This window comes from Bombina bombina, chromosome 9 (genome assembly GCF_027579735.1).
Source record: "Bombina bombina isolate aBomBom1 chromosome 9, aBomBom1.pri, whole genome shotgun sequence".
Classification (NCBI taxonomy): Eukaryota; Metazoa; Chordata; class Amphibia; order Anura; family Bombinatoridae; genus Bombina; species Bombina bombina.
The window spans coordinates 288526740-288538943 of NC_069507.1; the positions used below are offsets into that span (position 1 = coordinate 288526740).

Sequence of the window (12204 nt, forward strand, 5' to 3'; positions counted from 1 at the left end):
GCACGAGCACATCAGAGCAGCGCTTGTTTTTGGGTGCATGGAGCTCAACGCCACCATATCACCCGCGCAAGCTTGCTTTTTGCAAACCTGTAATAGCTGCGCTATAGGGGAGTAAAATAACACCGAAAATGTTGCGGTCGTTAATTTCCCTATAGCGCTCAAAACTCGCAATCTGGCTGTAAAAACCTTAAAAAAGAAACATTTTTTAAAAATACACTATATTGCAAAGTTGCATGTTTTAAAGCAATATTAACATTAAATAATTAATAAAAAAAATGGAATGTCCTTTTAAGAGTTCGAACAGATGATTTAAACTAAAGATGAGTTAAAATAGACCAGAGAAAGCACAAAAACTACAAACTAAAGACTAAGAAACCACTGACCTGGGGTAGTAGAGTCAGTCAAGGGAGGATCTGGGATGTGTGTTTGGCTGCAAAATGTACAATTTCCTTTTTCATCATATGCTTCACATTGAAATCCCTGAGGACAAGCACAGATTGTCTTTTGTTTAGGAGAGCAATGAACCACCTCAATCAACCCAGAACCTGGAGGATCAGAAACAAACTCCATGAGAATGAATCAAAGAAAAAAGTACAAGTGCAACAATAGGATGGAGGATAAAGTGGCAACAGTAGTGAGCAGTCAGTATGACTTGTGCAAAACGGAGCAATAAAAGTCACAAAGAATGAGCCAGAAGCGTGTAGTAAATTAACAATGGAGCGAAAGAGGAAATTAGTGAACCTGTCCAAGTGCAATCATCACTTAAGAAATTTAACCTTGTGCAATGCCGCCCTCTGCTCTGGCCCTACCAATTGCGCTCAAGAAGGGAATGTCAATCACCCCAAATGAGTAAGTGTTAGGGTGACTGATCTTGCCATCTCTAAGTTGGCATAGAGGGGAAAAAAGCAGTTTCTGCTTCTTGAATATGTGGCAACAGGGTCGCTCCTGCACTTGCTCCACAAAGCCCCAAAAACTGTGCATGCAGCTTAATAAATTTACCCCATAAAGTGAGAGAGAAGATAGAAAACTGAATAAGTAAAAAAGTCATAGAAAGATAGAAAACTGAATGAGTTATAGAGCCAGAGAAAGGTAGAAAACTGAATGAGTAATACAGCTAGAGAAAGGTAGAAAACTGCATGAGTTATACAGCCAGAGAAAGGTAGAAAACTGACTGAGTTATAGAGCCAGAGAAAGGTATAAAACTGAATGAGTTATAGAGCCAGAGAAAGGTATAAAACTGAATGAGTTATAGAGCCAGAGAAAGGTAGAAAACCGAATGAGTTATAGAGCCAGAGAAAGGTAGAAAACTGAATGAGTTATAGAGCCAGAGAAAGGTATAAAACTGAATGAGTTATAGAGCCAGAGAAAGGTATAAAACTGAATGAGTTATACAACCAGAGAAAGGTAGAAAACTGAATGAGTAATAGAGCCAGAGAAAGGTAGAAAACTGAATGAGTTATACAGCCAGAGAAAGGTAGAAAACTGAATGAGTTATAGAGCCAGAGAAAGGTATAAAACTGAATGAGTTATACAGCCAGAGAAAGGTAGAAAACTGAATGAGTAATAGAGCCAGAGAAAGGTAGAAAACCGCATGAGTTATACAGCCAGAGAAAGGTAGAAAACTGAATGAGTTATACAGCCAGAGAAAGGTAGAAAACTGAATGAGTTATACAGCCAGAGAAAGGTAGAAAACTGAATGAGTTATACAGCCAGAGAAAGGTAGAATACTGAATGAGTTATAGAGTCAGAGAAAGGTAGAGAAATTAATGAGTAATACAGCCAGAGAAAGGTAGAAAACTCAATGAGCTATACAGCCAGAGAAACGTAGAAAACTGAATGAGTTATAGAGCCAGAGAAAGGTAGAAAACTGAATGAGTTATAGAGCCAGAGAAAGGTAGAAAACTAAATGAGTTATACAGCCAGAGAAAGGTAGAAAACTTAATGAGTTATAAAGCCAGTGAAATGTAGAAAACTGAATAAGTTATAAATCCAGAGAAAGGTAGAAAACTGAATAAGTTATAAAGCCAGAGAAAGGTAGAAAACTGAATGAGTTTTTAGAGCCAGAGAAAGGTAGAAAACTGAATGAGTTATACACCCAGAGAAAGGTAGAAAACTGAATGAGTTATACAGCCAGATAAAGGTAGAAAACTGAATGAGTTATACAGCAAGAGAAATGTAGAAAACTGAATGAGTTTTTAGAGCCAGAGAAAGGTAGAAAACTGAATAAGTTATACAGTCAGAGAAAGGTAGAAAACTGAATGAGTTTTTAGAGCCAGAGAAAGGTAGAAAACTGAATGAGTTATACAGCCAGAGAAAGGTAGAAAACTGAATCAGTTATACAGCCAGAGAAAGGTAGAAAACTGAATGAGTTATAGAGCCAGAGAAAGGTAGAAAACTGAATGAGTTTTTAGACCCAGAGAAAGGTAGAAAACTGAATAAGTTATACAGCCAGAGAAAGGTAGAAAACTGAATGAGTTTTTGGAGCCAGAGAAAGTTAGAAAACTGAATGAGTTATACACCCAGACAAAGGTAGAAAACTGAATGAGTTATACAGCTAGAGAAAGGTAGAAAACTGAATGAGTTATACAGCAAGAGAAATGTAGAAAACTGAATGAGTTTTTAGAGCCAGAGAAAGGTAGAAAACTGAATAAGTTATACAGCCAGTGAAAGGTAGAAAACTGAATGAGTTTTTAGAGCCAGAGAAAGGTAGACAACTGAATGAGTTATAAAGCCAGAGAAAGGTAGAAAACTGAATAAGTTATACAGCCAGAGAAAGGTAGAAAACTGAATAAGTTATACAGCCAGAGAAAGGTAGAAAACTGAATGAATAATAGAGCCAGAGAAAGGTAGAAAACTAAATAAGTTATACAGCCAGAGAAAGGTAGAAAACTGAATGAGTTTTTAGAGCCAGAGAAAGGTAGAAAACTGAATGAGTTATACAGCCAGAGAAAGGTAGAAAACTGAATGAGTTATAGAGCCAGAGAAAGGTAGAAAACTGAATGAGTTATAGAGCCAGAGAAAGGTAGAAAACTGAATGAGTTATACAGCCAGAGAAAGGTAGAAAACTGAATGAGTTATACAGCCAGAGAAAGGTAGAAAATTGAATGAGTTATACAGCCAGAGAAAGGTAGAAAACTGAATGAGTTATAGAGCCTGAGAAAGGTAGAAAACTGAATGAGTTATAGAGCCAGAGAAAGGTAGAAAACTGAATGAGTTATAAAGCCAGAGAAAGGTAGAAAACTAAATTAGTTATAGAGCCAGAGAAAGGTATAAAATTAAATGAGTTATAGAGCCAGAGAAAGGTAGAAAACGGAATGAGTTATAGAGCCAGAGAAAGGTAGAAAACTGAATGAGTTATAGAGCCATATAAAGGTAGAAAACTGAATGAGTTATACAGCCAGAGAAAGGTAGAAAACTGAATGAGTTATAAAGCCAGAGAAAGGTAGAAAACTGAATGAGTTATAAAGCCAGAGAAAGGTAGAAAACTGAATGAGTTTTTAGAGTCAGAGAAAGGTAGAAAACTGAATGAGTTATACACCCAGAGAAAGGTAGAAAACTAAATGAGTTATACAGCCAGAGAAAGGTAGAAAATTGAATGAGTTATACAGCAAGAGAAAGGTAGAAAACTCAATGAATAATAGAGCCAGAGAAAGCTAGAAAACTGAATAAGTTATAAATCCAGAGAAAGGTAGAAAACTGAATAAGTTATAAAGCCAGTGAAAGGTAGAAAACTGAATGAGTTTTTAGAGCCAGAGAAAGGTAGAAAACTGAATGAGTTATACAGCCAGAGAAAGGTAGAAAACTGAATGAGTTATACAGCAAGAGAAATGTAGAAAACTGAATGAGTTTTAAGAGCCAGAGAAAGGTAGAAAACTGAAAAAGTTATAAAGCCAGAGAAAGGTAGAAAACTGAATGAGTTTTTAGAGCCAGAGAAAGGTAGAAAACTGAATGAGTTATAAAGCCAGAGAAAGGTAGAAAACTGAATGAGTTATAAAGCCAGAGAACGGTAGAAAACTGAATGAGTTATAGAGCCAGAGAAAGGTAGAAAACGGAATGAGTTATAGAGCCAGAGAAAGGTAGAAAACTGAATGAGTTATAGAGCCATATAAAGGTAGAAAACTGAATGAGTTATACAGCCAGAGAAAGGTAGAAAACTGAATGAGTTATAAAGCCAGAGAAAGGTAGAAAACTGAATGAGTTATAAAGCCAGAGAAAGGTAGAAAACTGAATGAGTTTTTAGAGCCAGAGAAAGGTAGAAAACTGAATGAGTTATACACCCAGAGAAAGGTAGAAAACTGAATGAGTTATACAGCCAGAGAAAGGTAGAAAACTGAATGAGTTATACAGCAAGAGAAAGGTGGAAAACTCAATGAATAATAGAGCCAGAGAAAGCTAGAAAACTGAATGAGTTATACAGCCAGAGAAAGGTAGAAAATTGAATGAGTTATACAGCAAGAGAAATATAGAACACTGAATGAGTTTTAAGAGCCAGAGAAAGGTAGAAAACTGAATAAGTTATAAAGCTAGAGAAAGGTAGAAAACTGAATGAGTTTTTAGAGCCAGAGAAAGGTAGAAAACTGAATGAGTTATAAAGCCAGAGAAAGGTAGAAAACTGAATGAGTTATACAACCAGAGAAAGGTAGAAAACTGAATGAGTTTTACAGCCAGAGAACGGTAGAAAACTAAATGAATAATAGAGCCAGAGAAAGGTAGAAAACTGAATAAGTTATACATCCAGAGAAAGGTAGAAAACTGAATGAGTTATAGAGCCAGAAAAAGGTAGAAAACTGAATTAGTTATACAGCCAGAGAAAGGTAGAAAACTGAATGAGTTATAGAGCCAGAGAAAGGTAGAAAACTGAATGAGTTATAGAGCCAGAGAAAGGTAGAAAATTGAATGAGTTATACAGCCAGAGAAAGGTAGAAAACTGAATGAGTTATACACCCAGAGAAAGGTAGAAAACTGAATGAGTTATACACCCAGAGAAAGGTAGAAAACTGAATGAGTTATACAGCCAGAGAATGGTAGAAAACTGAATGAGTTATACAGCAAGAGAAAGGTGGAAAACTCAATGAATAATAGAGCCAGAGAAAGCTAGAAAACTGAATAAGTTATAAAGCCAGAGAAAGGTAGAAACTGAATAAGTTATAAAGCCAGAGAAAGGTAGAAAACTGAATGAGTTTTTAGAGCCAGAGAAAGGTAGAAAACTGAATGAGTTATACAGCCAGAGAAAGGTAGAAAACTGAATGAGTTATACAGCAAGAGAAATGTAGAAAACTGAATGAGTTTTAAGAGCCAGAGAAAGGTAGAAAACTGAATGAGTTTTTAGAGCCAGAGAAAGGTAGAAAACTGAATGAGTTATAAAGCCAGAGAAAGGTAGAAAACTGAATGAGTTATAAAGCCAGAGAACGGTAGAAAACTGAATGAGTTATACAACCAGAGAAAGGTAGAAAACTGAATGAGTTTTACAGCCAGAGAAAGGTAGAAAACTTAATGAATAATAGAGCCAGATAAAGGTAGAAAACTGAATAAGTTATACATCCAGAGAAAGGTAGAAAACTGAATGAGTTATAGAGCCAGAAAAAGGTAGAAAACTGAATTAGTTATACAGCCAGAGAAAGGTAGAAAACTGAATGAGTTATAGAGCCAGAGAAAGGAAGAAAACTGAATGAGTTATAGAGCCAGAGAAAGGTAGAAAACTGAATGAGTTATACAGCCAGAGAAAGGTAGAAAACTGAATGAGTTATACAGCCAGAGAAAGGTAAAAAATTGAATGAGTTATACAGCCAGAGAAAGGTAGAAAACTGAATGAGTTATAGAGCCAGAGAAAGGTAGAAAACTGAATGAGTTTTTAGAGCCAGAGAAAGGTGGAAAACTGAATAAGTTATACAGCCAGAGAAAGGTAGAAAACTGAATGAGTTATTAGAGCCAGAGAAAGGTAGAAAACTGAATGAGTTATACACCCAAAGAAAGGTAGAAAACTGAATGAGGTATACAGCCAGAGAAAGGTAGAAAACTGAATGAGTTATACAGCAAGAGAAATGTAGAAAACTGAATGAGTTTTTAGAGCCAGAGAAAGGTAGAAAACTGAATGAGTTATAAAGCCAGAGAAAGGTAGAAAACTGAATGAGTTATAAAGCCAGAGAAAGGTAGAAAACTGAATGAGTTATACAGCCAGAGAAAGGTAGAATACTGAATGAGTTATACAGCCAGAGAAAGGTAGAAAACTGAATGAGTTATAGAGCCAGAGAAAGGTAGAATTCTGAATGAGTTATACAGCCAGAGAAAGGTAGAAAACTGAATGAATAATAGAGCCAGAGAAAGGTAGAAAACTGAATAAGTTATACAGCCAGAGAAAGGTAGAAAACTGAATGAGTTTTTAGAGCCAGAGAAAGGTAGAAAACTGAATGAGTTATAGAGCCAGAGAAAGGTAGAAAACTGACTGAGTTATAGAGCCAGAGAAAGGTAGAAAACTGACTAAGTTATAGAGCCAGAGAAAGGTAGAAAACTGAATGAGTTATAGAGCCAGAGAAAGGTAGAAAACTGAATGAGTTATACAGCCAGAGAAAGGTAAAAAATTGAATGATTTATACAGCCAGAGAAAGGTAGAAAACTGAATGAGTTATAGAGCCAGAGAAAGGTAGAAAACTGAATGAGTTTTTAGAGCCAGAGAAAGGTGGAAAACTGAATAAGTTATACAGCCAGAGAAAGGTAGAAAACTGAATGAGTTATTAGAGCCAGAGAAAGGTAGAAAACTGAATGAGTTATACACCCAGAGAAAGGTAGAAAACTGAATGAGTTATACAGAAAGAGAAATGTAGAAAACTGAATGAGTTTTTAGAGCCAGAGAAAGGTAGAAAACTGAATGAGTTATAAAGCCAGAGAAAGGTAGAAAACTGAATGAGTTATAAAGCCAGAGAAAGGTAGAAAACTGAATGAGTTATACAGCCAGAGAAAGGTAGAATACTGAATGAGTTATACAGCCAGAGAAAGGTAGAATTCTGAATGAGTTATACAGCCAGAGAAAGGTAGAAAACTGAATGAATAATAGAGCCAGAGAAAGGTAGAAAACTGAATAAGTTATACAGCCAGAGAAAGGTAGAAAACTGAATGAGTTTTTAGAGCCAGAGAAAGGTAGAAAACTGAATGAGTCATAGAGCCAGAGAAAGGTAGAAAACTGAATGAGTTATAGAGCCAGAGAAAGGTAGAAAACTGACTAAGTTATAGAGCCAGAGAAAGGTAGAAAACTGACTAAGTTATAGAGCCAGAGAAAGGTAGAAAACTGAATGAGTTATAGAGCCAGAAAAAGATAGAAAACTGAATGAGTTAAAAAGCCAGAGAAAGGTAGAAAACTAAATGAGTAATAGAGCCAGAGAAAGGTATAAAACTGAATAAGTTATAGAGCCAGAGAAAGGTAGAAAACTGAATGAGTAATAGAGCCAGAGAAAGGTAGAAAACTGAATGAATTATAATGCCAGAGAAAGGTAGAAAACTGAATGAGTTATAGAACCAGAGAAAGGTAGAAAACTGAATGAGTTATAGAACCAGAGAAAGGTAGAAAACTGAATGAGTTATACAGCCAGAGAAAGGTAGAAAACTGAATGAGTTATACAGCCAGAGAAAAGTAGAAAACTGAATGAGTTACAGAACCAGAGAAAGGTAGAAAACTGAATGAGTTATAGAGCCAGAGAAAAGTAGAAAACTGAATGAGTTATAGAGCCAGAGAAAGGTAGAAAACTGAATGAGTTATAGAGCGAGAGAAAGGTTGAAAACTTAATGAGTTATAAAGCCAGAGAAAGGTAGAAAACTAAATGAGTTATAGAGCCAGGGAAAGGTAGAAAACTAACGGCTAGATTTAGAGTTCTGCGGCCAAAGGGGTGCGTTAGCTACGCGTGCTTTTAAGTTATACAGCCAGAGAAAGGTAGAAAACTGAATGAGTTATTAGAGCCAGAGAAAGGTAGAAAACTGAATGAGTTATACACCCAGAGAAAGGTAGAAAACTGAATGAGTTATACAGCCAGAGAAAGGTAGAAAACTGAATGAGTTATACAGAAAGAGAAATGTAGAAAACTGAATGAGTTTTTAGAGCCAGAGAAAGGTAGAAAACTGAATGAGTTATAAAGCCAGAGAAAGGTAGAAAACTGAATGAGTTATAAAGCCAGAGAAAGGTAGAAAACTGAATGAGTTATACAGCCAGAGAAAGGTAGAATACTGAATGAGTTATACAGCCAGAGAAAGGTAGAATTCTGAATGAGTTATAGAGCCAGAGAAAGGTAGAAAACTGAATGAATAATAGAGCCAGAGAAAGGTAAAAAACTGAATAAGTTATACAGCCAGAGAAAGGTAGAAAACTGAATGAGTTTTTAGAGCCAGAGAAAGGTAGAAAACTGAATGAGTTATAGAGCCAGAAAAAGGTAGAAAACTGAATGAGTTATAGAGCCAGAGAAAGGTAGAAAACTGACTAAGTTATAGAGCCAGAGAAAGGTAGAAAACTGACTAAGTTATAGAGCCAGAGAAAGGTAGAAAACTGAATGAGTTATAGAGCCAGAAAAAGATAGAAAACTGAATGAGTTAAAAAGCCAGAGAAAGGAGAAAACTAAATGAGTAATAGAGCCAGAGAAAGGTATAAAACTGAATAAGTTATAGAGCCAGAGAAAGGTAGAAAACTGAATGAGTAATAGAGCCAGAGAAAGGTAGAAAACTGAATGAATTATAATGCCAGACAAAGGTAGAAAACTGAATGAGTTATAGAACCAAGAAAGGTAGAAAACTGAATGAGTTATAGAACCAGAGAAAGTAGAAAACTGAATGAGATTATACAGCCAGAGAAAGGTAGAAAACTGAATGAGTTATACAGCCAAGAAAAGTAGAAAACTGAATGAGTTACAGAACCAGAGAAAGGTAGAAAACTGAATGAGTTATAGAGCCAGAGAAAAGTAGAAAACTGAATGAGTTATAGAGCCAGAGAAAGGTAGAAAACTGAATGAGTTATAGAGCGAGAGAAAGGTTGAAAACTTAATGAGTTATAAAGCCAGAGAAAGGTAGAAAACTAAATGAGTTATAGAGCCAGGGAAAGGTAGAAAACTAACGCTAGATTTAGAGTTCTGCGGCCAAAGGGGTGCGTTAGCTACGCGTGCTTTTAAGTTATACAGCCAGAGAAAGGTAGAAAACTGAATGAGTTATTAGAGCCAGAGAAAGGTAGAAAACTGAATGAGTTATACACCCAGAGAAAGGTAGAAAACTGAATGAGTTATACAGCCAGAGAAAGGTAGAAAACTGAATGAGTTATACAGAAAGAGAAATGTAGAAAACTGAATGAGTTTTTAGAGCCAGAGAAAGGTAGAAAACTGAATGAGTTATAAAGCCAGAGAAAGGTAGAAAACTGAATGAGTTATAAAGCCAGAGAAAGGTAGAAAACTGAATGAGTTATACAGCCAGAGAAAGGTAGAATACTGAATGAGTTATACAGCCAGAGAAAGGTAGAATTCTGAATGAGTTATAGAGCCAGAGAAAGGTAGAAAACTGAATGAATAATAGAGCCAGAGAAAGGTAAAAAACTGAATAAGTTATACAGCCAGAGAAAGGTAGAAAACTGAATGAGTTTTTAGAGCCAGAGAAAGGTAGAAAACTGAATGAGTTATAGAGCCAGAAAAAGGTAGAAAACTGAATGAGTTATAGAGCCAGAGAAAGGTAGAAAACTGACTAAGTTATAGAGCCAGAGAAAGGTAGAAAACTGACTAAGTTATAGAGCCAGAGAAAGGTAGAAAACTGAATGAGTTATAGAGCCAGAAAAAGATAGAAAACTGAATGAGTTAAAAAGCCAGAGAAAGGTAGAAAACTAAATGAGTAATAGAGCCAGAGAAAGGTATAAAACTGAATAAGTTATAGAGCCAGAGAAAGGTAGAAAACTGAATGAGTAATAGAGCCAGAGAAAGGTAGAAAACTGAATGAATTATAATGCCAGACAAAGGTAGAAAACTGAGGCCTAGATTTGGAGTTTGGCGGTAGCCGTCAAAACCAGCGTTAGAGGCTCCTAACGCTGGTTTTGGCCGCCCGCTGGTATTTGGAGTCAGTGATTAAAGGGTCTAACGCTCACTTTTCAGCCGCGACTTTTCCATACCGCAGATCCCCCTACGCCATTTGCGTATCCTATCTTTTCAATGGGATCTTCCTAACGCCGGTATTTAGAGTTGTTTCTGAAGTGAGCGTTAGAGCTCTAACGACAAAACTCCAGCCGCCTGAAAATAGCAGGAGTTAAGAGCTTTCTGGGCTAACGCCGGTTCATAAAGCTCTTAACTACTGTACCCTAAAGTACACTAACACCCATAAACTACCTATGTACCCCTAAACCGAGGTCCCCCCACATCGCCGACACTCGATTAAATTTTTTAACCCCTAATCTGCCGACCGCCACCTACGTTATACTTATGTACCCCTAATCTGCTGCCCCTAACCCCGCCGACCCCTGTATTACATTTATTAACCCTTAACCTGCCCCCCACAACGTCGCCGCCAGCTACTTAAAATAATTAACCCCTAATCTTCCGACCGCAAAGCGCCGCCACCTACGTTATCCCTATGTACCCCTAATCTGCTGCCCCTAACACCGCCGACCCTTATATTATATTTATTAACCCCTAATCTGCCCCCCTCAACGTCGCCGACACCTGCCTACACTTATTAACCCCTAATCTGCCGAGCGGACCTGAGCGCTACTATAATAAAGTTATTAACCCCTAACCCGCCTCACTAACCCTATCATAAATAGTATTAACCCCTAATCTGCCCTCCCTAACATCGCCGACACCTAACTTCAATTATTAACCCCTAATCTGCCGACCGGAGCTCACCGCTATTCTAATAAATGGATTAACCCCTAAAGCTAAGTCTAACCCTAACACTAACACCCCCCTAACTTAAATATAATTTACATCTAACGAAATAAATTAACTCTTATTAAATAAATGATTCCTATTTAAAGCTAAATACTTACCTGTAAAATAAATCCTAATATAGCTACAATATAAATTATAATTATATTATAGCTATTTTAGGATTAATATTTATTTTACAGGCAACTTTGTAATTATTTTAACCAGGTACAATAGCTATTAAATAGTTAAGAACTATTTAATAGTTACCTAGTTAAAATAATAACAAATTTACCTGTAAAATAAATCCTAACCTAAGATATAATTAAACCTAACACTACCCTATCAATAAATTAATTAAACACAATTCCTACAAATAAATACAATTAAATAAACTAGCTAAAGTACAAAAAATAAAAAAGAACTAAGTTACAAAAAATAAAAAAATATTTACAAACATAAGAAAAATATTACAACAATTTTAAACTAATTACACCTACTCTAAGCCCCCTAATAAAATAACAAAGACCCCCAAAATAAAAAATTCCCTACCCTATTCTAAATTAAAAAAGGTAAAAGCTCTTTTACCTTACCAGCCCTGAACAGGGCCCTTTGCGGGGCATGCCCCAAGAATTTCAGCTCTTTTGCCTGTAAAAGAATAAATACAATACCCCCCCCCAACATTACAACCCACCACCCACATACCCCTAATCTAACCCAAACCCCCCTTAAATAAACCTAACACTAAGCCCCTGAAGATCTTCCTACCTTGTCTTCACCATCCAGGTTCACCGATCCGTCCTGAAGAGCTCCTCCGATGTCCTGATCCAAGCCCAAGCGGGGGGCTGAAGAGGTCCATGATCCGGTCAAAGTCTTCATCCAAGCGGGGCAGAAGAGGATCTTCCATCCGATTGAAGTCATCATCCAGGCGGCATCTTCTATGGTCTTCCATCCGGAGCGAAGCGGCAGGATCCTGAAGACCTCCAGCGCGGAACATCCATCCGGACCGACGACTGAACGACGAATGACTGTTCCTTTAAGGGACGTCATCCAAGATGGCGTCCCTCGAATTCCGATTGGCTGATAGGATTCTATCAGCCAATCGGAATTAAGGTAGGAATATTCTGATTGGCTGATGGAATCAGCCAATCAGAATCTAGTTCAATCCGATTGGCTGATCCAATCAGCCAATCAGATTGAGCTTGCATTCTATTGGCTGATCGGAACAGCCAATAGAATGCGAGCTCAATCTGATTGGCTGATTGGATCAGCCAATCGGATTGAACTTGATTCTGATTGGCTGATTCCATCAGCCAATCAGAAAATTCCTACC

At 37.0% G+C, this 12204-nt stretch overlaps 1 protein-coding gene across 1 annotated transcript in view; it reads right to left on the bottom strand.

Annotated features, from left to right (window-relative positions):
• Window positions 1-12204, bottom strand: part of LOC128640352 (tumor necrosis factor receptor superfamily member 6) — a 205008-nt gene that overhangs the window by 76308 nt on the left and 116496 nt on the right. The window contains exon 3 of the mRNA XM_053692850.1: window positions 384-545. Coding sequence (XP_053548825.1) covers window positions 384-545 — 162 coding nt within the window. The remainder of the gene's footprint in view (window positions 1-383; window positions 546-12204) is intronic.